Here is a 24,582-nt window from a genome sequence, read left to right as displayed (position 1 = left end):
CTCAGCTCGGCGTTCCGTGATGATCTGGCAGGGTGGGATGGGAGGGCGGGAGGGGACATCATGTGTACACGCAGCCGATTCGCTTCACTGTACAGCAGAAAACTAATGCAATGCTGTAAACAATTATATTCCAATTTTTAAAAAACTAATTTGTCTTTAAAAGTATTTACAAGGCAGTCAGTGCAAGAGAGAAGCACATGGGTGCCCGTCTCAGCTCTGCAGTGGTGACCCAGATTCAGGGCCTGGTTCCACCTCCGCATATGCCTCGCAGGAGAGGGGGAGTTCGAGGAGTAAGTCACGTGGTGAGACAGAGCACAGGAAATGAGCGGGCCTCGTGCAGAGGGAACACAGGCGCGGGGATGACGGGGATGAAGACGGGGCGTGGAAGGGCTGACTGCAGTCTGGATGCGGCACCTGCTCTCCCGGAGTTTCCAGTCCAGTTGGGGAGCAGGGCCCCTGGATGGACCCTCACCACGAAGCCCGTGGAGTCCTTACTCTTTATCAGGACCCACTCTGATCTTTGTACCACGACCGACTCACGGCAGGTCCCTCTGGTCACCTGTTACCTGCGGGACCCGGCGCCTCGCCCGGGGCACAGGGGTGGCAGAGAGGCAGAAGGGGACTTCCCTGGCAGCTGAGCGGTTAAGACGCTGCACCGCAGGGGCTGTGGGTTCGATCCCTGGTCAGAGAACTAAGATTGTGCAAGTTGAGTGGCACAGCCAGCAAAAAAAAAAAAAAGCATGGCAGAAGGACTAGAGGGGGAAGGGGAGACATCTACAAAATGGGAAGTGCAGAGAGGAGCCTGGGGGGCAGGGCAGCGGCCCAGGCCAGGGCACTGGGGGTGGTGGTCACATAGTCAGTGACCAGAGAGCTGGGCAGCTAAACCAACAGAATTCGGTGAAGGGCACACAGGAAGGAAGGCAGAAAGAGGGGGAGAATGGCCCCAGCTGTCCAGCCTGAGTGAAGGGGGAGATGCGCTGGGACCCCCAGGATCAGAGGGGCACGTGCAGGGCCGTCCTTAGACGAGCTCTCAGAGCAGAACTCTTAGCTGAGCACGCAGATGTCTTAGTTCAGCGGGAACAGGGTGAGGAGGGAAAGGCCAGGACGGAGCCAGGAGGGTCCCGGATGGCGCCCCCAGCCCCAATCCACAGCAAAAACAAATCCCGGCTCCTCCCCAAATCTGCTCTATGAAGAACATTTTTATGTAGAAGCGAAAGTGAAAAATGTACCGCATAGTGCAGTAAACACCTTGGAAACCCATCGCCTCCCGGCAACAAATGCAAACATTTCTCCCTACTTGTCTTACTACTGTATTTATTAGCTGCATCAAGTAAGTAGATTATCGTTTCCCTTCAGCCCTAAATATTTAACACATCCTTTCTTGGAGCAGGGACTTTTCCCCAACAGCCACAATGCCATCGGTCACCCACGGGTGGGGGGTGTCTGCGTCCATGTGCAGGAGTGGAGGGGGACAGCTGAGATGACTTGCTGGACAACATCCATCCCCAGGGTCAGGTTCTGAGATGCCGATGGAGGTGGAGGCAGGCTTGGCAGTGGGAAAGTCGCCTTTTGTGCCAACAGCAGGCAAAGAGCTCAGCCAGCCAGGCCACCGAGGAGGCTGGAGATGGAGACAGAGGGGGGCTTCTCTTTGTCCCCAGGGCCCACAGAGGAAAGCCAGGGTCCCTGCTGACCACAGGATGGTGTGTGTAGAGCACTACTTCATCGCAGTTTGCCTGCGTTGGTGCCATTTCTGCGCTTTTCATCCCCACGGCTCGGGAAGAGCCCGGGGCATACATGTCTTGACACCTTCGTTTCTCTGCAAAATCCAGCCCGTCCTCCCCAGAAAGAAGACACAGTAAAGGCCCTCCCAGGGACCCCATCCCGGAACTGCAGAGGAAATGCAGAACAGCAAGGCACGGGCAGCGAGCTGGATGTGCACCAGCACGCCGGTGGAGCCCTCGTCTCGGGGGAGGAAGGACTGTGGCGCTTCTCAGCCTCGCGGGGGTAAGCGCTGACCTCCCGGCTGTCGGAGAACCAGGCTGCTGCCCAAGGAGAGCTCGGTCTAAGAAGCTTCCATGAAGGCTCTTCCTGGAGATGCTGCTCGTCTTTGCCAGCACGTCCAGGACAGGAGAACGGCTTTGATTCATCTCCTAGTGAAATCCTACTACCTCTGCTGGCTTAAAATGCTCTCACGGCAGTTACACCCGCCACTGGGGCTCAAATGAAGGCAACATCAATGGTAATCTTCTCCCATCGAGGGCGGCCCTTCCCGAAACTCGGCACCTGGTGTTACAGTTCCTCTCCGTCATCTCTGGTCCTCGGGTGGACACTGGGCAGGGCCGGAGGCTCCAACACGGAGCTCTGTACTTCCCTCCTTTGCATCACGAGGCTGCTGGCCGACATCCAGTCCAGCGCTGCATTCTGAATTGAATTGAACTGAAAGTCACTCGGTCTTGCCCGACTCTTGTGACCCCATGGACTGTAGCCCGCCAGGCTCCTCTGTCCATGGGATTCTCCAGGCAGGAAGACTGAAGCTGCGTTCGACTCACCATTTTATTTTTATCACGACACCTTGAACTCCCCCTCGACCATTCTTGGAATTTACAGTGGGGGGCTCCTTTCCATGCAAAATCAAATTTGAATCTCAAAGATCTGAGTTTCCCTGAGCGGCATGTACATGTGAAATGTGACCTCACGAGGTGCAGGCAGTCTTGTTTTCATGGTCAGGGAGGAACTCTGACCTCCCTGGGGGACGAGAGTGAACGGACCAGCCCAGATTCAGAGCATCTCCTTAGGGTTTTTTCCCCACTGCCATGAGTCTCTCTCATCTTACTTCTCTTCCACAGGAAGAAAAAGGGTGAGTAATTACTTTAAAACCATCTGCTTTTGACTCTGAGACTTTGCCGAAAATACCAAAATAAGATCATTTGAAAGCTCTGATTGGAACCCAAGCACCGGGCATAAAGATAAAGGCGGTCTGCCGGAGCGAAGGTAATTAGGAGCCGCCTGATAACTATTTTAATTACTGCATTTACACCCAGCTCCACTCCCAGCCCCAGCGTCATTTCCATTTTAAAGGCTGCATTTCCTAGTTGCTGCTTTGCTTTGCTATCAGCAATGTTTGGGATACACACTCCAAGGCTGCGATCTCTGATTTGTGCTTCTCCATCACTTACGCGTCCTGCCCGAATCCCCGTGGAGCAGAGTACAGGCCCCCGCAGGCACCGTCCCTTACAAAATCTGGAGACACGTGCACCCACGTCTCAGCCGAGCCACTTACCCTGTGGTTACAGCCCTCTGTCCACAGCGCCTCTGCCTCCGCATCCAGAAAAAGAGGTAACAGTGCTGAGGATTCTTAAAACGACCGTGGGTGTGGTGCTTGCTTTGTAAATTTTCCAGCCATGGGTTCTGAATTAGATGTGCCATATTCAGGGGCCAGGGTAGAGGAAGAGAACTGTGTAACATTCTGAGAAAAAGCATCTATTATTTGAATTTCTGTTTCAAAACTTAATACAAAGCAGCTCATAGGTCTGGATGTTTCACTGCAGAATAGATCAGTCTGGGAAAGACTACGAAATTTAGCTTTTATTCAAGTAACTGGAGACTACGTAATATCTCTCCATGCTGTTTACTTTTTGCTAAGGATTCTAGGAGAAGAGGCCAGTGGAAATGATCAACAGGTGAGACGAAGAGATATTCATCTTAACCAAGGAGGAAAAAAGACCTCTTCAATGAATTTTTGGTAAGTTTATAAGAAGGTATAAACTTCATTTTTCTTTATGAGGAAAAGAAACGCAACCAGGAAACTCAGTTAATTAACAGTAGATACACTGCGGCTGGGCCTTCCCTGCTGGCTCAGCGGTAAAGAATCCACCTGCAATGCAGGAGCCGCGGGAGACCTGGGTTCAATCCCTGGGTTGGGAAGATCCCTTGGAGGAGCGCAGAGCAACCCACTTCAGTATTCTCGCTTGGAGAATCCCACGGACAGAGGAGTCTGGCGGGCAACAGTCCAAGAGTTGGATATGACTGAAGTGACTGAACACACACACAGACACACACACACATACTCTGGTTACCCAGAGACACTCCCTCTCCCCTGGCCAACTCACCCCTGTAACAGAGGAGAGTGTGACTTATCAGTCAACTCAACCGGTCCTCTAGAATCAGTTTTAATGAACAAGTAGGTGTGATTGAAAAGAATCAAAATTTATGGTGAGTTGGTCTGCATCAAGAACACAAGGGGGAAAGTAGAGAAGACTCAGGGCATTTTGTCCTACATTCAGGGAGAACTGGACAGGTAAGGAGTGGGCGAAGAGGTCCAGGACCTCCAGGAGGGTAAGCGGGACCAGCTCCCATCTCTGAAAGTCCAGCTCCCAAGGCCTTCTGCTACTTCCAGGATAGTCAGGTATTCTCTTCCAAAGTCCTCCAAGCAAACCCCAGATGTCTTACAGTTATCCTGGGCATCCCTAGGGAGAAGTAACAATGGGGAGCAGTTCCCACCCCACAGCTGGGTATGCTGAGGACGTGACGGGCTGAATCGTCAGGAACAGCAGGAAGATGAAGATGGAGCACAGTGTTCTGTGGTCCAGCCCAGCATCCATCCCCAGGCCACCCGGAGGCGATGCTTTCTTGGTAAGGGATTCAGCACCATCTGAGATGATGGCTCAATACCTATTGAATTCACAAGCCCTTGCGCTGGTAGAGATTCCGTAACAGCTGTCTTTGTGGGATTAAGCAGGAAGTTCATCAAGAGAAATTGAAGTTCCTCGTCATCTCGTGTCATTAGCAACAGCTCAGCTTGTCTTGTCGTTAGCAAAGTTGTAAGAAACATCTGGGTTTTGAGACGTTCCATTTACTTCAACCGTCGTCTGACTAAAATAGTTAAGTAATTCCACCTGAGTTCTGTGGCTTGTTTTTCGAAACCCTGGATGAATCTGCTTTCAATTCCCATACCACTTATCTTGAAACAGGTAGAAGGGTTAATGATAAAATGCAAAATGTAATAAAACTAAAACGGGAAAACGTTCTGAACCCTGGCTGCAACTGCTCACTTGCTCAGTCGTGTCAGACTCTCTGCAACCCCATGGACTGTGGCCCGCCAGGTTCCTCTGTCTATGGGGATTCTCCCGGCCAGAATGGAATGGGTTGCCATTTCCTCCTTCAGGGGATCTTTCCAACCCAGGGATTGAACTTAGGTTTCCCGCATTGCAGGCGGATTCTTTACCGTCTGGGTCACCAGGGAAGCCTGGTGGGTAGCCTGGAGTGGGTAGCCTATCCCTTCTCCAGGGGACCTTCCCAATCCAGGAATCAAACCAGGGTCTCCCACATTAAGGTGGACTCTACCAGTTGAGCTACTAAGGGAAGCCCCTCTGAACCCTGGACTCAAATGCTTTCCCAATTGTCTACAGACTTTCCCAAACCAGCTGCACGATTTTTGGGATGTCTCTTTTTCTGTTCTGAAAAAGCTAGACAGGGCGGATAACAGCTGCTAGGTTCTGCGAAGGCTGAACGTGCACGTTCTGGATGTACCCACTGTGGCTGGCCAGCATCGTGTGGACCCGCAGTCACTGTGGTACCTCTGCGAGGCGGGAGAAAACCTGGTGTCCTGTAGCCAGCATGCTAAGGTACACACACAGCACTCAGTAAATGCTGATGGAGGTCAACTCAGGCCAATACCAATGGTGGGTCTCCACACCGCTTTTCCTAGCTGCCTTGCAAAAGCACTTAATGCAATTTCTTGTGCATGAAATCCATCCATTGGATCAACGAAACGGATCTGCACACTGAGATGACCAAAGAGAGAAGACAAAAAAACCCAGGACCGGGCCTCAGTAAATTCCACCGTCTAGGAGGAGGCTAGGCAGGGGAGAAACCCACAGACAAGGAGGACGGGCAGCTGCTCCAGGAGGGGGTGGCAGGTGTCACGGAGGGTGACAGGTGAGAGCAGAACCAGCATGGAGAGTGGACACTGGACCGGGGCCAGACAGTCACGGGTGAGCTGGTGAGAGCTGGAAGGCCGTAGTGGGGAAGGGAGCGCGAAGCGGGAAAAATTAAGACAAAGAGTCCCCTGATCGCACAAGGTGTCTCGAGCCCTGACTTCATGGAACTGCTGAGAAATGGCCAGCAGTCTGACCACCCTGCCCAGTGAGGGCCTGCGTCGGCCCCTGCAGGTTGGGTCACCCTCCTGGGAAGACCCCCTCGGACACAGCATCACCAGACTCGGCATCTCCACTGCAGGCACGGTTTCTTCCTGCCTTCCCGCAGCAGCCGGCCCCTTTCTGTCTGCAGGAGCTTCCCCGGGCTGCCCTAACAAATCCCCACAGTACTGGCAGCTTGCAATCAGCTGAAGTCTTCATTCTTTCCCAGCTCTGGACGCTGAGAGCCTAACATCTGGGGCTGAGGTCGGGGTGCTGGTAGCGCTGGCTCGCCGGAGGCTCCAGGGAGAACCCGCTTCTTGCTTCCCCGGCATCTGCTGGCTTGTGGCTCCATCACAGCGGCCTTGGGATCCCCCCGCCCCACCCTCCTGTGGTCCTCCACTGCGCGTGCGCTCAGATCCACGCTGCCGCCTCCTTAAGAGAGTAAAGGCAGCTCCTTTCAGGGTCCAACCGGGATGGTCCACGATCCCTTATCTGAGGATGCTTAACCACCCTTCAAACCCCTTCCTGCCTCTTAAGGTAGATCCACATTGCCAAAGAATTGATGCTTTTAAACTGTGGTGTTGGAGAAGACTCTCGAGAGTCCCTTGGACTGCAAGGAGTTCCAACAAGTCCATCTTAGAAGAAATTGATCCTAAATATTCATTGGAAGGACTGATGCTGACGCTGAAACTCCAATACTTTGGCCACGTGATATGAAGAACTGACTTGTTGGAAAAGACCCTGATTCTGGGAAAGGTTGAAGGCGGGAGGAGAAGCGGACAACAGAGGATGAGATGGTTAGAGGTCATCACAGACTCAATGGAAACGAGTTTGAGTAGGCTCTGGGAGTTGGTGATGGACAGGGAGGCCTGGCGTGCTGTAGTCCATGGGGTCGCAAAGAGTCGGACACGACTGAGCAACTGAACTGACTGACAGGCCAGGGATTCAGACATGCACACTCTGGGGGCTCGGGCGGGGCAGGGGGGGGAGGCACATCTCTTGTCCGCCACACCATCTCAGGCCGCGGCTCTGCCGTCTGTCATTTCAAGACTAATTTTCCCAGCACTGATGGGGGAGAGCCCACCAAAGGCATACTCCCTTCCCCCACCACCCAGCAGCTTTTCTGGTTAGTTTGAATAAAATTCTGAAATGACTGTTTTAAGACTTGTCTCTCAATTTAGGCTTTTTTTTTTTTTTTTTTTTTTTGGTAAAGAAGGCTTTGTATTTGGGAAAATGGATACATGAGATTTAGGAATGAATCTTTATAAAGTGAGGCTTACTTTTGCTAATCTGCCAGAAAAGAAAAGGGGATCCATAAATGGAGCCTATTTGGCAACCCTTTGTGATTTCTGTCAAAAGTATCTAATGGTATCAATTCCTTTATTTCCCAAGAGAAATCAATGCACCAAGGAGACAGACTTGCTTCTTCCAGTCTACCGACCTGCAGGCCAGTCTGTAACCGCAGCTCCCAGGTGATCAGAGATGCAGGAAGGGGGCTGCGGACAGGTTAAGGATGTCGTGTGCACACGGGCAGCAGGAGGTGTACCCAGGCCTCCTGGACTTCATCCTGCACACACACCACTCCCAGGCAGGCCCAGGGACATCACAGCTGACATTCCTGGTCTAAACAGTCAGAACCGGAAATGCTGTGGGCAGGAGGGGCACCCAGATATTTAGGGAAGAGATCTTGACCAGGGGAGGGGGGCGGTCTCAAGACTAGCCTCCTGTCTCCAGGGTTGGTGAATCCAGGCTGGCAGATGCTGGCAGAGAAAGGAGTGCTGAGAAGTCATAAAGACACTGAAAGAAGTGAACCATGTAGAAACTTTTCCCAGGTCTTTTTAAAGCAGGTTACTAACAAGGATACAGAATAAAGTGCCAACTTTGCTTCTGAAGTATTAAATGCCTAGTCTGACTAGATGGACATAGAATGCTTATCACAAGGTAGTGGGATCACAGGTGATTTTAACTGGCTTCCTTCACACTTTTCTGTATTTTTACAAACAAGTGTCATCCTAGTCAGGAACAACATGAACATTTAAATATATGTAAACAAATGATACATGAAATATGCATGTGTATTTGCATGGAAATGGATGTGAACCGGGACTCTGAAAAGGAAGAAAGTGAAAGTTGCTCAGTTGTATCCGACCCTGTGTGACCCCGTGGACTATAGCCCACCAGGCTCCTCTGTCCATGGGATTCTCCAGGCAAGAATACTGGAGTCGGTGGCCATGTCCTCCTCCAGGGGATCTTCCCGACCTAGGGATCAAACTGGAGTCTACTGCATTGCAGGTGGATTTCTTACCAGCTGAGCCACCGGGGAAGCCCCTCTGAAAAGCAGAACTCCACAGAAAGGGTAACAGTTTAGCAGCCGATGGTTATGTGCCCCCAGCCGCCCCCACAGTGCAGGGCTCACTCATGTAGCCTGGGCTTTGTGCAACCTGACGGGGAGAAAAGCTACAGAACAAGGAGCCCCGCTTCCCTATTGTTACCTGGCCAGGTGGGTGGGGGGCACACGCACCTGAGTCCTACTCCTGAGATTGGCTCTTTTCCACACTCCCTCCTTACCTGGACCATCGTATTTATAGCACGTGAGTTAGTGACGTATCCCCTGGAAGGATTTCCTTGGTCCATCATCTTATCTCCTCAACATCCCATCGGTTCCTGCAGCACGGAACAGTGAGACCGCACGTCCAACTGCGTTTCTCTGGGAACCACGTGGGGACAAAGGGCAGGAGACACGGGAGGGATTTGGCCCTTGCAGAACGAGGGACAGGCACCCGCAAAGGGCCCCCCAGGAGGGAGACACCCTGGGGAAAGGCAAGGTCTCCAGGAGAAGAGCCCCTGCTCACAATTTCCAGTCTATTTTATGGGCATTTTCACCCCTGTTTATTCTGAATTACCTGTTTCACCAGGATATTCACTGAGGATATTTCATCCCCGGGGATGTGCTTATGAGATCACTGTTCTTCCACGTGCCCTCTAGCAGCAGACTTTCTTTCTTTTGGAAAAACTTCATCAGGCAACACCAACACGGAAAGATGCAGCTGACTGCTCTGGCTGAGTTGGAGTCCAGCCCCCTGGAGCCCTCACTCAGAATACGAGGGGTCCCAGGACCGTGGCCATGCCCATGGACCCTCAAGGATGTGTGTGTTGCCAGCCTCACTATGGAGCCAGGTTCACTTTCTGCCAGGCCTGTGGACCCACCTCGGTGCCTCTGAGAGTGGTTTCATGCAGGAAGTGTGTACTGAACTCAACGGAAATACCTGCAAACTTGGGCCCCGCCCCATCTCCACACACCCCACCCCACACACCCCAGCTCTGGTCCCTCACAGGCAGGGGCTGGGAAACAGTCTCTGGTTCTGAAAGCCCGTTCTGTGAAAGCTGTCCTCCAAGGGGATCCACATCTCATTCGGGTGAATGTACCCACTCCTACCCAACTCCTCTTCTTGCTCAAAATATTCTGCCCCATTCCAACTCTCCTGAGGACTGAAAATCGTGGGACTCTCCAAATTCTCTCATCAATTCTGAACACTCCATTTGTAAGTAACCCAATAAAAGAATACCTGTACAGAAAAGCCTGTGGCTTGATATGTTTCTCATTGGAGGCACCCAATGTGTAACTAATCCCATTTTCCAAATAAACTGAAAATTTTCTGAGCTGAGATGCTACCATGTCTAATGGGAATTATGCAGTGGGAGAAAATGAAAAGGTGAAAGCAAAACATAAATAAGTGGAAAGTAAGAGGGTGAAGTTATCAACCTTAGGGGGGAAATGAACTAACAGAACAGGACAAAATAAAGGAAAATAACAAAACAGCACCATGTCAAGAAACTCAAAGAATGGCCCAAGGAAAGTGCATCATTTTCTATCAGAGGCTCTCCTGTCCGCATCCCCCAGCCCACTGCTGATCTGCAGAGGAGGCAGCGACTGCCTGTTCTCCGGAAGGGCCCCCAACACCGCAGGGGCCTACAGACCACCTCAGTGAAGCCGCTCACCTGCGCAGCAAAGACCACCGAGGTCTCCCCAAACTGATCAACCCCCTCCCTCCTGCCCGGGAATGTCAGCCTGACTGTCTCTTCTCTAACTGCCAGGCTGCGTGAAGGGCCCACGGCCTCCCCCAAACCCGGAGGCTGATGGCCGGGGCTGCACCCCAGCCCTACAGAGACACCTGCCCTGCCTGGGGGCCGGTGAGCGGCCAGGGTGCCACCTGCCTTCAGATCCAGGGTGCAGACCCCACAGTGCGGCGCCTGGGCCGGCAGAGCTCGTGGCTTCTGTCAAATGAGAATGATGGACCAAGGAAACCCATTTACTATACTAATTTATTCTAAGTGTTATTTATTACAATAAATCCATATAGAACAATAAGTGTATCTTTGGCTGAAACTTTCTTTGCTTCTTCTGTAAACTTAGATGTGAGACAGAGCGAGGGAAAAAGGGATCTGGGTCCCTTTAACCACAGACTGCATGACCTCATCTTTGAAATTTTATTCTCCTCCCAACTCCAGTAAGCGGATGAAACTTCTTTTACTTCTGCCTTCGCGCACTGCTGATCCAGTAACCTCACATACTTTATGGAGTGGATCTTATTACAGGGCTCTAAATCGCCTCTTAAACCAGTGTGTTAGTTTTATGATGTCTGTATTCTGCACGGAGATGGCAAAAGGTACAATTAGGCGAGAATCATCCTTATGAGCGCTTCGGATGCCTCCTAGTGGCAGCTCACTAAATTGTAAAACTGAGTACTTGTCTTTTGCTGTTATTTTCATTGAATCTCAGAGATCCTGTCACAGATCTAGTTCTATTGCCCACATATCCCATCATATAAAGAAAACAGTCTGTGTGAATGTGTTTTTGTTAGGTAGCATATCAGAAATAATTCATGATTTATAATTCAAAATTATAGCACTGCATTTAAGCCAAGATTCCTCACAGGTGAAATGGCTTTTATTAAAAAATAATCCTAAAGGAAATCAGTCCCGAATATTCATTGGAAGGACTGATGCTGAAGATGAAACTCCAATCCTTTGGCCACCTGATGCGAAGAACCGACTTGTTAGAAAAGACCCTGATGCTGGGAAAGATCAAAGGTGGGAGGAGAAGGGGATGACAGAGGCATGAGACGGTTGGATGGCATCACCGACTCAACGGACATGAGTTTGAGTAAGCTCTGAGAGTTGGTGATGGACAGGGAGGCCTGGCGTGCTGCAGTCCATGGGGTCGCAAAGAGTTGGACATGACTGAGCAACTGAACTGAACTGAATGATCACTTACTGGAGAACTTTCGTTCACTATCGGCTTTAAAAATATAAGAATTACATTGTCAGGACAAAGGTGAAACTTGTGCCGCCAACAGATACAGACCTCATTTCCAGTTTCTGCTTTGCTACTAAGGGGGCTTCCTACCTGGACTGGCCCCATGAGTCCTGCTGGCTTGTTTATAAAGCTAGGGGTGAACAGACAAGGCCTCGGGTCCTTCCCGATGTGAAATCCTACAAGTCTGCAGGTCAGGCAAGAAAAGAACTTAAATGCAGAAGACACCCTGGTATTTCATTTAAGGTGCAATCTTGGTGCGGGCAGGGGAGTGTTCCCTGGCATCCAGACGACTGCACCGGTGCTCACTATTTTTTCATTCAATTTACGGACAATGTTACACATGGGGAGTTTCCTGAAATTCCAACGTTCACAGGAAAAAGCCTCCTTGAACTATGGCTGCACTGGGAGCAGGGCAGGGTCAGGCCACAGGGCTCCCTGTAGACAGAGATGCACACGGGACAGAGAGACACACAGCCCCGGGCACCCAGCCAGGGGCCTGGAAATGAGAGTGGGTCCAGACGCAAGGGCCTGGGCCCTCCCTGCTTCCCTTAGAAGGCACCCGGGAGGCCTGTCTCCACGGTGACACCGGCAGGCTGGTGAGAAAGGTCTGAGGACATCCAGCCGCCGAGGTCACAGCTCTGCCCGGGGCTGGGGGCGCTGGTGCTCAGAGAACCTGCCTGGTCCCCTGAGAGGGCAAGGACCTCTGTAGGAGCAGCAAGGGAAAGATTATCAAAAAATAATAATATTTGTATTCCTCCCAGGAGACTGGCTGCCACCTCCTCAAAAGTCAGCTGACTGCAGGAAATGCGCTTATGTCTTATATTAAGGGACAGGCCTGTTGGAAGTTAATATCTGAACAAAACACTAGAAGGTATGGTTATTTTCTGTCTATAAACAATAAGCGCTTTTCAAATGAAAATATCCAGGGTGGCCAGCGGGCAGAAACGACATCTGCTGGAGGAAACCTGAGTTGGTTCAGACTCCCTGGAAGGCTGAGGTTTTAAAGCTTTGCAAGTCGCTGACCAGTAGTCTGATGTCCAGAGGTGTGTCCCAAAGAAATGATTAAGGATGGAGATGAAGCTTTAGGCAAAGAGTCACCACTGAAGCATCAATTCTAAAAACAATAAATAAATGCTGGGGCGGGTAGGGGCACATGACTATGAAATGTCTAATAGAGGATTGGGCCAAAAAGCTGTTATAGTGGCTCAATGGAATGCAGTATAAAAATTAGAAATTACTTTGTAGAAAAAGTATTTTTGTGAAAAAGCAGATTGTAAAACATTACAAAGTCCAAGACTCTGTCTATTCAAACACACGGGCACCCATGCGCATACACCCCACCAGGCTTCAACAAAAACAGCCACTGCATGGTGATCTGACCAGTGGTATTTATTTCCATATTTCCCATCCTCTGAAAACAATTTCTGTTTTCTTTGGCAAGTCTCATGAAACCCAAAACTTACTCATCAAGGTTTTTACACCTTTGTCTCTGGTAAGACAAATCTACAATCCATTTTCCACAGTTTACTTGTCCTGAAATCAGGGAAGACCATGGATCAAGGTATTAATGCATTGCTCCCCTCTTCACCAAGTTCCCAGCGCTCTGCACTAAATACACAAACTAACCGCAGATGCCAGAGCCTGGTCTCTGGGGACCCCTAGCATCTGCGCCAAGCCTGGCTCCCCGACTCACTCCTGGAGCCAGGGTCTGCCAGGCTCGCCCAGGACACAGCATATAAAAAAATACCCAAGTCCATGGGGACAAGGTACCACGTCCCACATCAGAGCATCTCACAACGTAAAAGTCAACCTCCCTTGAGGACTACTTTCACCTTTCACGAAATGAACCGATTTGGTGCTGCTAACCTGATGGGTACTGAGCAGTTCCCCAGTGAGTAAAGGTTGCCCAAAATCTGGCTATGTCAGAAAACAGACCTGTGGGTGCGAAGCGGGAGGGGGCTGGGGGATGGATGGGGTGGCAGTGAGTTAGCAGATGCCACTATTATATACAGAACAGACAAAAACCAGCAAGGTCTTACTGTATAGCACAGGGCACTATATTCAATATCCTCTGATAAACCATAACGGAAAAGAATGTATACATACACACACACACACACACACACACATATATACACTCATATATACATGTATATAACTCAATCACTTTGCTGTATGCCAGAAATGAACACAACACTGTAAATCAAAGATACTTCCATTTAAAAATACCTGACTGAAGTCCATGCTCTATAAGTGAAAAAATGTTATAAAACACAGAAGACTTCAAAAGAACTTGGAAACATCAGCCAGAGATGGTAACGACTTCTGACTACCCTAGGGAAGTCACATCTTCATGTCCTTTTGATCAGACACTCTGTTGGAGGGTTAAATAGGTCAAAAAGTACATCACCGCTTAATCATCTCAAAAACATTAGAAAGAGCAGAATGCCGTGGCATTATGAACAGATTATGAACAAAAATAAAAGCCATTTGTATGCTTTAATGATACATCAAGCTAATTCAAGCTGGCTAAAGCCGTTAGGAGGCCTCCTGGGGCAAAACACGGCTCTGACGCCACACCGCAGCAAAGTAGTCAGAGGACCGTTTTCGATGGCACTGATAAAATTAATTCTATGAGCAAAAGATAGGCTCTGAACAAGAGTATCTAAACAGAGCGCATCTACTAATAGCGTGTTTAATGACCTCGAGTTGGCAGTGTGGGAGTTAATTCAGGCATTCTGCGCACACATGAGCACCGGGGCCCACTCGACGCTCCCAAGGACAGCAGCACAGCATGAAAAACCCCAGACTTAGGGACCAACCCGCCAGGAAAGATCAAAGCCTCATCAACACAACAGTCCAGGACACCGTGAGGTAAGAGATGGCCTCCTGTCTCTTGCTGTTTATAACATCATCAATTTTAACGAAGATTTTAAGATGACGCCCATGCTATGTTTTAAAGAACTGAGAGGCCTCTCCTTGAGATGGCTCCTTCTACAAGTATCAGAAACTAGTTTAAGGACTATCAAGTTTCACACCTGATTGGGTATCGCGATGGCCAGTGGCTGCAGTCTGGGGAATATGAACTGCGCTGATAATCTAGACATTCCCCTCTACCTAAAAACTGTCATTTTGGATAAGTGATTTTTTAAAAAAAGTTTTATAGGACTCTAGTTGCTTTACAATGTCGTGTTTGATTCTCCTGTCCAGTCAAGTGAATCACTACATCTGTATACACATCCCCTCTTTTTTGGATTTCCTTTCCATCTAGGTCACCACAGAGCATTGAGTGGAGTTTCCTGAGATAAACAGTAGGTTCTCATTAGTCATCTATTTTACACGTAGCAGTGTGCATATGGGCTTCCCTGGCGGCTCAGTGGTAAAGACTCTACCTGCCAATGCAGGAGATGCAGGTTCAACCCCTGCCTGGGTCAGGAAGATTCCCTGGAGGAGGAAATGGCAACCCACTCCAATATTCCTGCCTGGGAGATCCCATGGACAGAGGAGCCAGATGGGCTACCAGTCCACGGGGTCACAAAGAGTCAGACACATATAAACAAGTGTATAAATGTCAATCCCAATTTTTTAAACAAATCCATCGATAATCTAAAGAGGTAACTCCTCTTTAAAAGTCAGTCCTCTGGGCCCTCTGAACATAAGGTGAGATAAACTCTTACTTCTAGACAAAGAGACTTCAGATAAGGGACAAACTGATTACATACTGGTGACAAATTAATAATCGTATTTTAAGACACTTGGGTTATTCAAGGTTCATCACCTCTTAGCCCCACATTAGGGGGTGCAGACTGGCTACTGGTCCCACCTTAACACATTCCCCACCTGTTCACTGTGTTTGGAAGATCTGGTTACAAATCACATGCCAGACACCCGGCTTGCCTGTAACACGTGGGTTTAAAACTTCCCACCCCTAAGAACTTGAATTCAATTTTTTTTCCTGAAGAGTAACTCAAAAGTTTTTCTTTTCTTTTTGTTATCTCTGAGAATTGAGTTTACTACACAAAATGCTGCTGCTTTAGTTTTGGCATTCATGCATTATTTCAATTTGTTAATTTCTTGCTTAAGAAATTAACTGAACTTGAAAACGCATATACAAGTGGTACTGACAATGTCATGCTTTATAAAAATAGTTACTATAAATCATGTACACACTTTCTCATTCAAACATAAACAAGGGCTACAATACCAACAGGGGGACCCCCCCTCCCCAAATCTACACCTCCCCCCCCACTATACACATACACACACACCCTCCGCCCATAGGTTCAATCAAAAGCCTACTCCACCTCAGAGATCTTTGAAATTTGGTGAGAAATTATCAAGGATGGAACAACGTGGCCCTTTTGGGGACAACTTGCAGATTCTAATTTCCAGCGGATCAGACCACGTAAAGAGCTGCCAAGCAGGGACAGCTGATGACACCCGTGGTTACACCAGGGTCAGAGAACCTTCTTAGACTCAAACAGCTAACTTAGACACACCTGATGACCGTTTTCCTTTTCTACCTACCCCTGCTCCACTGAGCATCACCCCGGCGGGTAACCATTTTCATGTCTTCCCTGTTCTTTGAGAATTTTAAACTAGTCAGTCAGTTCAGTCGCTCAGCCGTGTCTGACTCTTTGCGACCCCACGAACCGCAGCACGCCAGGCCTCCCTGTCCATCACCAACTCCTGGAGTCCACCCAAACCTGTGTCCATTGAGTCGGTGATGCCATCCAACCAGCTCATCCTCTGTCGTCCCCTTCTCCTCCTGCCTTCAGTCTTTCCCAGCAAACTAGTAAACTCCCTTAAAAAGTCTAACTCAAGCAGCTGAACCGTTTTCGCCCCATCCTAACAGGCACTAACCACCCATTTGGCCCAGGAAATTCTGCATATCTAGCTTTCGCTGCAGAGCGGGCTGTGGGTGTGGGTCAGGGGAGGGAGTGAGGGGACATGACCCCGATGGGCACAGAGGTACCATGAAGACAGAAAAAGGACACACTGGCCCGGCACCAGCAATATGATGTGACTTCAGGAAGCCAACCCTTCAATGAATACAGTTTCCAGGCCTCCTAAGATCTGTCTAACACCATACGCACTTAAACTGTGATATTTATATCAGTCACTATTACAAATGATAAAAAGGACATACTAACAGATGGCAACTCACTGGTTCACCTTGTCAATATATATTAAATATATTTATATGTGTGGACACACATGACTTGCTTTTGAACATGAAAAATCTTTGAAAGTACTCCTTTGGAAAAGAAAATATATTTATACATTGGAGCCACTTTATTATTTCATCTAGGGCTTTTTCAGTAGTCATATACGGATGTGTGAGTTGGACTGTAAAGAAGGCTGAGTGCAGAAGAATTGATGCTTTTGAACTGTGGTGCTGGAAAAGACTCTTCAGGATCCCTCGGACAGCAAGATCAATCCAGTCCATCCTAAAGGAAATCAACCCTGAATATTCATTGCAAGGACTGATGCTGAAGTTGAAGCTCCAATACTTTGGCCACCTGATGCGAAGAGCTGACTCATTGGAAAAGACCCTGATGCTGGGAAAGACTGAAGGCAGGAGAAGGGGGAGACAGAGGATGAGATGGTTGGATGGCATCTCCAACTCGATGGACATGAGTTTGAGCAAACTCCAGGAGATAACCAAGGAGAGGGAAACCTGGCGGGCTGTGTAGGCCATGAGGTCGCAAAGGGTTGGACACAACTTAGCGACTGAACAATAACAACAATATATACATAGATATACAGACCCTGGTTTGATTCCTAGGTCGGGAGGATCCCCTGGAGAAGGGATAGGCTACCCACTCAAGTATTCCTGGGCTTCCCTGGTGGCTCAGAATCCACCTGCAATGCGGGAGACCCAGGTTTGAACCTTGGGTCAGGAAGATCTCCTGGAGGAGAGCAAGGCAACCCACTCCAGTGTTCTTGTCTGGAGAATCCCCATGGCCAGAGGAGCCTGGAGGGCTACAGTCTGTGGGGTTGCAGAGAGTTGGACACAACTGAGCGGCTAAGCTCATATACATAAGTACAGCATATATATGTTTATACATATAATGTATATATAAACCTTTTATGTGTTGTGTTAGTCCCTAAGCACAGCATATATATATATATATATATATATATATATATATATAAACAATAAATTGGCTCCAATGTAACCTCTCCTAAACTAAAGAAAGGAGAAAAACAACAGCAATGATACCAGTAAAAAACAGGTCACCTCACTGGTGAAAATTAAGCTGGTTCCAGGCAAGAATGGAAGAGACCTGACCGACGCGTCCCTCCCCAGAGAACAGCAGACTGTGGGGTCGGGGACAGGACAGTGTGAGACGACGCCCGCCCAGGAGAGGAGCCCGGGAGCTGCTCACAGTCATGACGCCCTCACATCTGCAATCAGGCTGCACAGACCGGGCTCGCTAACACAGCGGCTGCCCTGGTTCCCGACCCTGCTGTGATTCAGGCTGCGGACATCGGATGTGAAACGGGACTCTCAGGGCACCAGCGCGTGCATCCTTGGCAGGAAGGGCTGGGAAGCAAACTGAGGCTCGGGGAGTGCGCACATGACCTGGGGCACGGCTGTGACCCCTCGGGGCTCAGGCCTCCACACAGGGGAGCCACACGCAGGGACCGTCCCCGAGCAGGGGTGAAACCCAGATGGAACAGCCTACAGGAAAGTGCGTTCCAGAACGCGGACTGCAGCGAACGTATAAGAAGGTGGGAGGTGAGGCCTGAAGACTGACGCCAATCCTCCTACGACGGGGCGGCTCTGGATCAACGCCCACCCCCAGGACCACACGAGCAGGAGCCCCAGCCAGCGGAAGGTCTGGCGATAAGCAGACACAGCGCTTCAAATGCGGTCACCCAGCTTTTCTACCCGGCTACCTAAAACGACGTTGTTTCTTTTAATATAAGTAAGGCGGATCCAGCCTAGAACAGAAGGTCTCCCACATGAGATCACTCAACTGCCCTTAACGTACAACCTGGTGGCAAAATCCAGCAGTCTTGGTGAGAAGGAATCGGATGGATGGCAATCCGCCGGGTACCTGTGTCTCGGGCGCTATGGTCTTGAGCTGCTTTAACGATTACCGTCAGGGCAGACTTCTGCACAGAGGTTTCCTACTGTTCTATGAACACAAGCTTAAGAAGTCCAACCTTCAGTGGGGAGTAGGCCTTAAACACGTGTAATAGGATGTTCTGAGGATTAACAAACGACCACAGTTTTAGAATACATGTGCAAGAATATTAAATCCTGCATACAACTGATGCTGGGAGGAATAACAGGACAGCATATATATAAAACAAAACTGTTTACAACTCACACACATCTATACCAACTCACTGCAGTGAGTGAGGTGGAGGGTGGGGGGGGGAAGGGCAAAACAGAGCTCGGATAAGGGGAAATTCAAATGGGCTTCTGTCCCACCAGCTGGTTCCACTTCTCATTCTGTATGAGGCCACTCCTCTTTAGGCATCAGGAATCTTTAAAATACACAAGCCAGATGCCATAGTTTTAGGTGGCTCAGTGGTAAAAATCCGCCTGCAAACGCAGGAGACACAAGAGACGGGTTCAATCCCTGGGTCAGGAAAATCCCCTGGAGAAGGAAATGGCAACCCACTCCAGTATCCTTGCCTGGAGAATCCACGGACAGAGGAGCCTGGCGGGTTACAGTCTGTGGGGTTGCAAAGAGCCGAACACAACTGACCGCAGCACAGCACAAAAATGATGACATGCACCACCAAAACCTTATAGGCCCATTCGCTCTTTTTCATAAACGCCAGAACAAACAAAAAACAGATCCTACCCTGTCCTTAGGCAAAGATACCCATTCTGTGACACAAGCCCTACTTGCGCTCACCCCACGTCCATCACACACCACTGCCACTCATGGCAAAACCAGCCACAAACACGGACGCTGGGTGTAAGGTGGGGGATTTAAAGCTGTTCAAAGAACGACTGAAGTCCACACTTTCCAAAACCCAACCCCAGGAAGCTAAAAATCATGGCTGGTCCATCATGAAGACCTTCCTCCTCCCAAGACGGTTCGGGTAACCCTCCACGGGGCACTTTCACCACCCACACCAATGTCTCCTTTCTCCCTTTAAGCCCTGCTTGGTCTTCGGAGGGCAGAATTTGCTTCTGTTGTTAAGTGGTCTTTGTTTTAGGTTATCACCGAACGTCTAGGCTGGAAACTCCCACCGCCACCACCACCTTCCCTTACCTGCCCAGAGGCTGAACTAAAAGGCCACGAAAGGTGTGCTCAGCAAGGCCTTCTGCCACTCACACCTGGTTCTTTTACAGAACGTGAAACTTCTCTTTAAAGAAAAAAACCAGGGCACCAGAGCAGTCACACCCGTCGAGAGTGAACTTGACTTCCTGCAATCCTATTTCTTCCTGTATTCAGGCCCTAATCTGGACAGATGACCAGGGACTTTCAAAAAATTCAATGCCAACCACATGCAGAAATCACCATCTCAGCAGTAACACTAGGGCCGCCTACACTTCCTCTCCCAGACATGGCCTGGGCAAATACAGGGCACAGAACGCCCGGGGCAGCCGGCAGCGGGTGCAGAATGCTCCCCAGAGACACGGGTAACCGGGTCCTGAGTCAGAGTCGCCCACGCAGCTCAAGTATGAGCAGGGAGTGTATTACTTCTCAAAGCAAAGGGAAAGTCAAAAGTCGCTCAGTCATATCTGACTCTTTGTGGCCCCATGGACTGAATTCTCCAGGCCAGGATACTGGAGTGGGTAGCCTTTCCCTTCTCCAGGGGATCTTCCCAACCCAGGGATCGAACCCAGGTCTCCCATATCGCAGGCGGATTCTTTACCACCGAGCCACCAGGGAAGCCCCCGGTGCTCTGTTTTAACAACATGCTTACGGCTCTTGGCTCCCAGACGGGGGCACCCGACATAGCGAGTGCCTTTAGTCGAGCTATGTGGCTCTTCTTGATTTCTTTAGCTACAGAACTTTCCAGTTGTTTCTTTTTTCTCTTGAAGATTAAAATGGATAGCTGTTGTTAATTATTTCTAAGTACTGAGAGTATTCCCCAGTTGGCTGACACCTACTTTTACCAACTAACAATGATCATTAAGAGCTGATGATCAACAAATTAAAATACATGTCATCTAATTATTGTATAAAATAGAGGGTTTCCCTGGTGGCTCAGACAGTAAAGCATCTGCCTGCAATGCAGGAGACCTGGGTTCAATCTCTGGGTCAGGAAGATCCCCTGGAGAAGGAAATGGCAACCCACTCAAGGACTCCTGCCTGGAAAACTCCATGGACAGAGGAGCCTGGTAGGCTACAGTCCACTGGATCGCAAAGAGTCAGACATGACTGAGCAACTTCACCAAAAAAAACCACAAAAAACAATTTTACTTTAAAAATAATTTTCATATAAATAAAAATATTTTAAGGATAAAAATCACAATAGAAATGGAAGTTGCAGTACTGCGAATGTTATTTCCTTCGCAGACTCTGTATGATTCAAATACTTAATGGCAGTTTCTAGAGTAATTACAAAATAGATGGGAAATCCAAGCCTGTGCAAGCTCACACTTCGAGTTGAACATGCTTCACCAGTGGAATCACTGAGCAGCTGTCACAGTGAGGACACAATGTGGGCTTCTCCCAGATGATTTCTGGAAAGATCCTTCACCCTGCTCCCCTTGCCTGGGGTCCACCATGGGAGTGGGAGAGGCGTGCCCCAGCACACAGGGGGCCTGCCCACTTCCTGGGACATTCTGGAAGCCCGGTGGGGAAGCTTCGTCACGTGTCATCCCTGATGTTAACTAGTTTATTACATATGAGACGAATTCATTTATTCATGGAGAGTTAACGTTTGCAAACCTCAATGTACAAGTAAAGTCATCATGTGGAGAAGACACTCATCCATTCAACTAAATTCCAATCCTCTTTGTCGGAACTGTGGTGTTAGAGAAGACTCGAGAGTCCTGTGGACTGCAAGGAGATCCAACCAGTCCATCCCAAAGGAAATCAGTCCAGAATGTTCATTGGAAGGACTGATGCTGAAGCTGAAAGTCCAATACTTTGGCCACCTGATGCGAAGAACTGACTCATTGGAAAAGACCCTGATGCTGGGAAAGATTGAAGGGAGGAGAAGCAGGTGACAGAGGATGAGATGGTTGGATGGCATCACCAACTCAATGGACCTGAGTGTGAGTAAGCTCCGGGAGTTGGTGATGGACAGGGAGGCCTGGCGTGCTGCACTCCATGGGGTCACAAAGAGCCGGACACGACTGAGTGACTGAGCTGAACCGATGCTGGGGATGGGCAGAAATACTACGAAAGACCACGGAGCAAGACTCCGGGACACGGGCAGCGAGGGAGCCTCTCACGAGAACTCAGCCAGCCGGCCCGCTCGGCCCCCAACACGCATCAGCGCCAGAGCTGGGGACGCGAAGCTCCATCTGACCCAAATTCACCCAGAAGAGGCGGTGGCCGAGGATTCGCTTCCCGCCCCACCCATCAGAAATAGGACCCTCTGCCAGGAGCATCCTTGTCCCAGGCCTGGGATGCTAACCCACCCCAGACCCTCTAGCCCTGACCTGGGGGGGTCGGGGAGATTGCCCCCTCCCTGGTGCCTCCCCACCCCCCGCTCCTCACCACCTGCACTAGCCCCCTCGCCCCCAGCCTCTCATCTGCCATCAGGAGCCTGTCCATGACTGTTTATCCATCAGGCAACCTCCGGCTCCTTCAGGAGGATTTCCCACCTGAGGCACAGCCGTCCTGGAGATGAGAGATCAAGACTGAGGCGACAACAAGAAGTAACTTCCAAACGCTGGCGCTGGCTCCCACCACCAGGCCTAAGGCGCTGTTACTTTTGGACAGACCTGACTCTGTTCTTTCCATTTCCTGTCTTCCTAACATGAAACCCTTCAGTTCAGTTCAGTCACTCAGTCATGTCTGACTACTTGCAACCCCATGAACTGCAGCACACCAGGCCTCCCTGTCCATCACCAACTCCCAGAGTTTACTCAAACCCATGTCATTGAGTGGGTGATGCCATCCAACCATCTCATCCTCTGTCGTCCCCTTCTCCTCCTGCCCTCAATCTTTCCCAGCATCAGGGTCTTTTCCAATGAGTCAGTTCTTCACACCAGGTCTCCAAAGTATCGGAGTTTCAGCTTCAGCATCAGTCCTTCCAATGAACACCCAGGACTGATCTCCTTCAGGATGGACTGGTTGGATCTCCTTGCAGTCCAAGGGGCTCTCAAGAGTCTTCTCCAATACCACAGTTCAAAAGCATCAATTCTTCAGCGCTCAGCTTTCTTTATAGTCCAACTCTCACATCCATACATGACCACTGGAAAAACCATAGCCTTGACTAGACGGACAAAGTGATGTCTCTGCTTTTTAATATGCTGTCTAGGTTGGTCATAACTTTCCTGCCAAGGAGTAAGCGTCTTTTAATTTCATGGCTGCAGTCATCATCTGCAGTGATTTTGGAGCCCCCCAAATGAAGTCTGCCACTGTTTCCCCATCTATTTGCCATGAATTGATGGGACCAGATGCCATGATCTTAGTTTTCTGAATGTTGACCTTTAAGGAAACTTTTTCACTCTTCTCTTTTCTTCTTCACTTGCTGCCATTTAAACCTTTTTTTTTTTAAAGGGGGCCGAATGAAGACTGAGCATCTACAGTGAAGCAGAAACGATGCGTGTGCGTCTTGCACGTTCTGTGCATAAAGAACGGCACACATAAGGGTCCATCTGTGCACAAAGCGGTCGCCGACGGCACCACGGAACGGGCTGCCGGCCTGGCTCAGGGAGGACGCTCGCCGGCCCGAGTGCGGCCGGGCGCCGAGGGACCCTCCGGCCGGCAGGGCCCAGGTCCCGCCCCCGCGCGTCCCCGCCCGCGCGCGTACGCACCGTCCTGGAAGACGCGCTCCACGTTCAGCCCGTAGGTGGCGCACGTCTCGTAGTACGTGCACCTCTTGAGGTCGCTGGAGAGCTTCCGCGCCCGGGCGTCGTCGATGACCCGCGGGTTGGTGGAGCTGATGGCGTCTGCAACAGACGGGCAAGAAGAGGCGACACGGTGACCCCGAGCGGCCTGAGGACGCCCCGCCCGCGGCCCGAGGAGCTCAAAGCCCGGCCCTCGCCCAGCAGGGAGGGATTCTTCTCAGGCCCTGGAGTGATCAAAGCATCGCTTATCCCCGCTCAGCCCAGCCGTCAGATGGCCAGCTGTCCCAGGGGCCCTGTTCCTGGGTATGAAGTTACAGCATGTCCGCAAAGACCGGGAGGGCAGGGGGAAATGCAACAATGTTAGTCGCTCAGTCGTGTCCGACTCTTCGCGACCCATGGACTGTAGCCCGCCAGGCTCCTCTGTCCATGGGATTCTCCAGGCCAGCATACTGGAGTGCGTCGCCATATCCTTCTCCAGGGGATCTTCCAGACCCAGGGATCGAGCCTGGGTCTCCCGCATTGCAGGCGGATTCTTTACCATCTGAGCCACCAGGGGAGGGAAGGGTAAGAGTTCAACAAACGTGGTTCCTGAAGAAAACACGGTCACTACGTGCAGTGGCCATCTATGCACAGGCGCCCATGAAACACCCCCCGCCCACCAGCACCAACCCCTCCAGGTGCCCTCTGCCCGCTGGACACACGCTCGCGGACCCCCGCAGGTGCCTGTCCCGTTCCGGCTCAGGGAAACCCCAGCGAACCAGAGGGACAGAAGCCTGTGCTCTCACGGAGGGGGCGGAAAGTGAGCCAGAGCCGAGGAAGGACCAGGGGTGTAGGTGGGCTCAGGGCAGGAGACGGGTCGGGAGGGCAGGGGCGGGGAAGCGCGCCTGCAGGAGATGGCGCGGGATAGCAGGGGTCCGGGGCAGGGGGGCCGCTGAGCACCTCGGGTTTAAGGGCGATCCAAGGCTGAGAGCAGGAGTGGGAGGTGACCTGGGGCGCTCGAGGGGGCCACAGAAGAGTGTGAGCGCCACATCCGGTCTGAACAGATGGCGTGGGTGGGTGGGTGGGCGGGCAGGGGACCCCCCAACCTCTTGCAGGATCTGTGTACAGATGGGGAGATATGGGCAGCAAAACAGACATGGGGCACCAGCCACTGGTCTCCCGATAAAATGAACCCTGCATCC

At 50.5% G+C, this 24,582-nt stretch overlaps 1 protein-coding gene across 7 annotated transcripts in view; it reads right to left on the bottom strand.

Moving 5' to 3' along the window:
- AGAP1 (ArfGAP with GTPase domain, ankyrin repeat and PH domain 1) overlaps positions 1–24,582 on the bottom strand; it is a 567,532-nt gene that overhangs the window by 316,723 nt on the left and 226,227 nt on the right. For all 7 annotated transcript variants that reach the window (XM_065917019.1, XM_065917020.1, XM_065917018.1 and 4 more), the window contains exon 6: positions 23,369–23,503. In XM_065917019.1, coding sequence (XP_065773091.1) covers positions 23,369–23,503 — 135 coding nt within the window. The remainder of the gene's footprint in view (positions 1–23,368; positions 23,504–24,582) is intronic.

The sequence above is a fragment of the Muntiacus reevesi genome, chromosome 1 (genome assembly GCF_963930625.1).
Source record: "Muntiacus reevesi chromosome 1, mMunRee1.1, whole genome shotgun sequence".
Taxonomy (NCBI): Eukaryota; Metazoa; Chordata; class Mammalia; order Artiodactyla; family Cervidae; genus Muntiacus; species Muntiacus reevesi.
The sequence above is the reverse complement of the archived record's forward strand: the minus strand, read 5'-3'. Positions and strand labels throughout refer to the sequence as shown.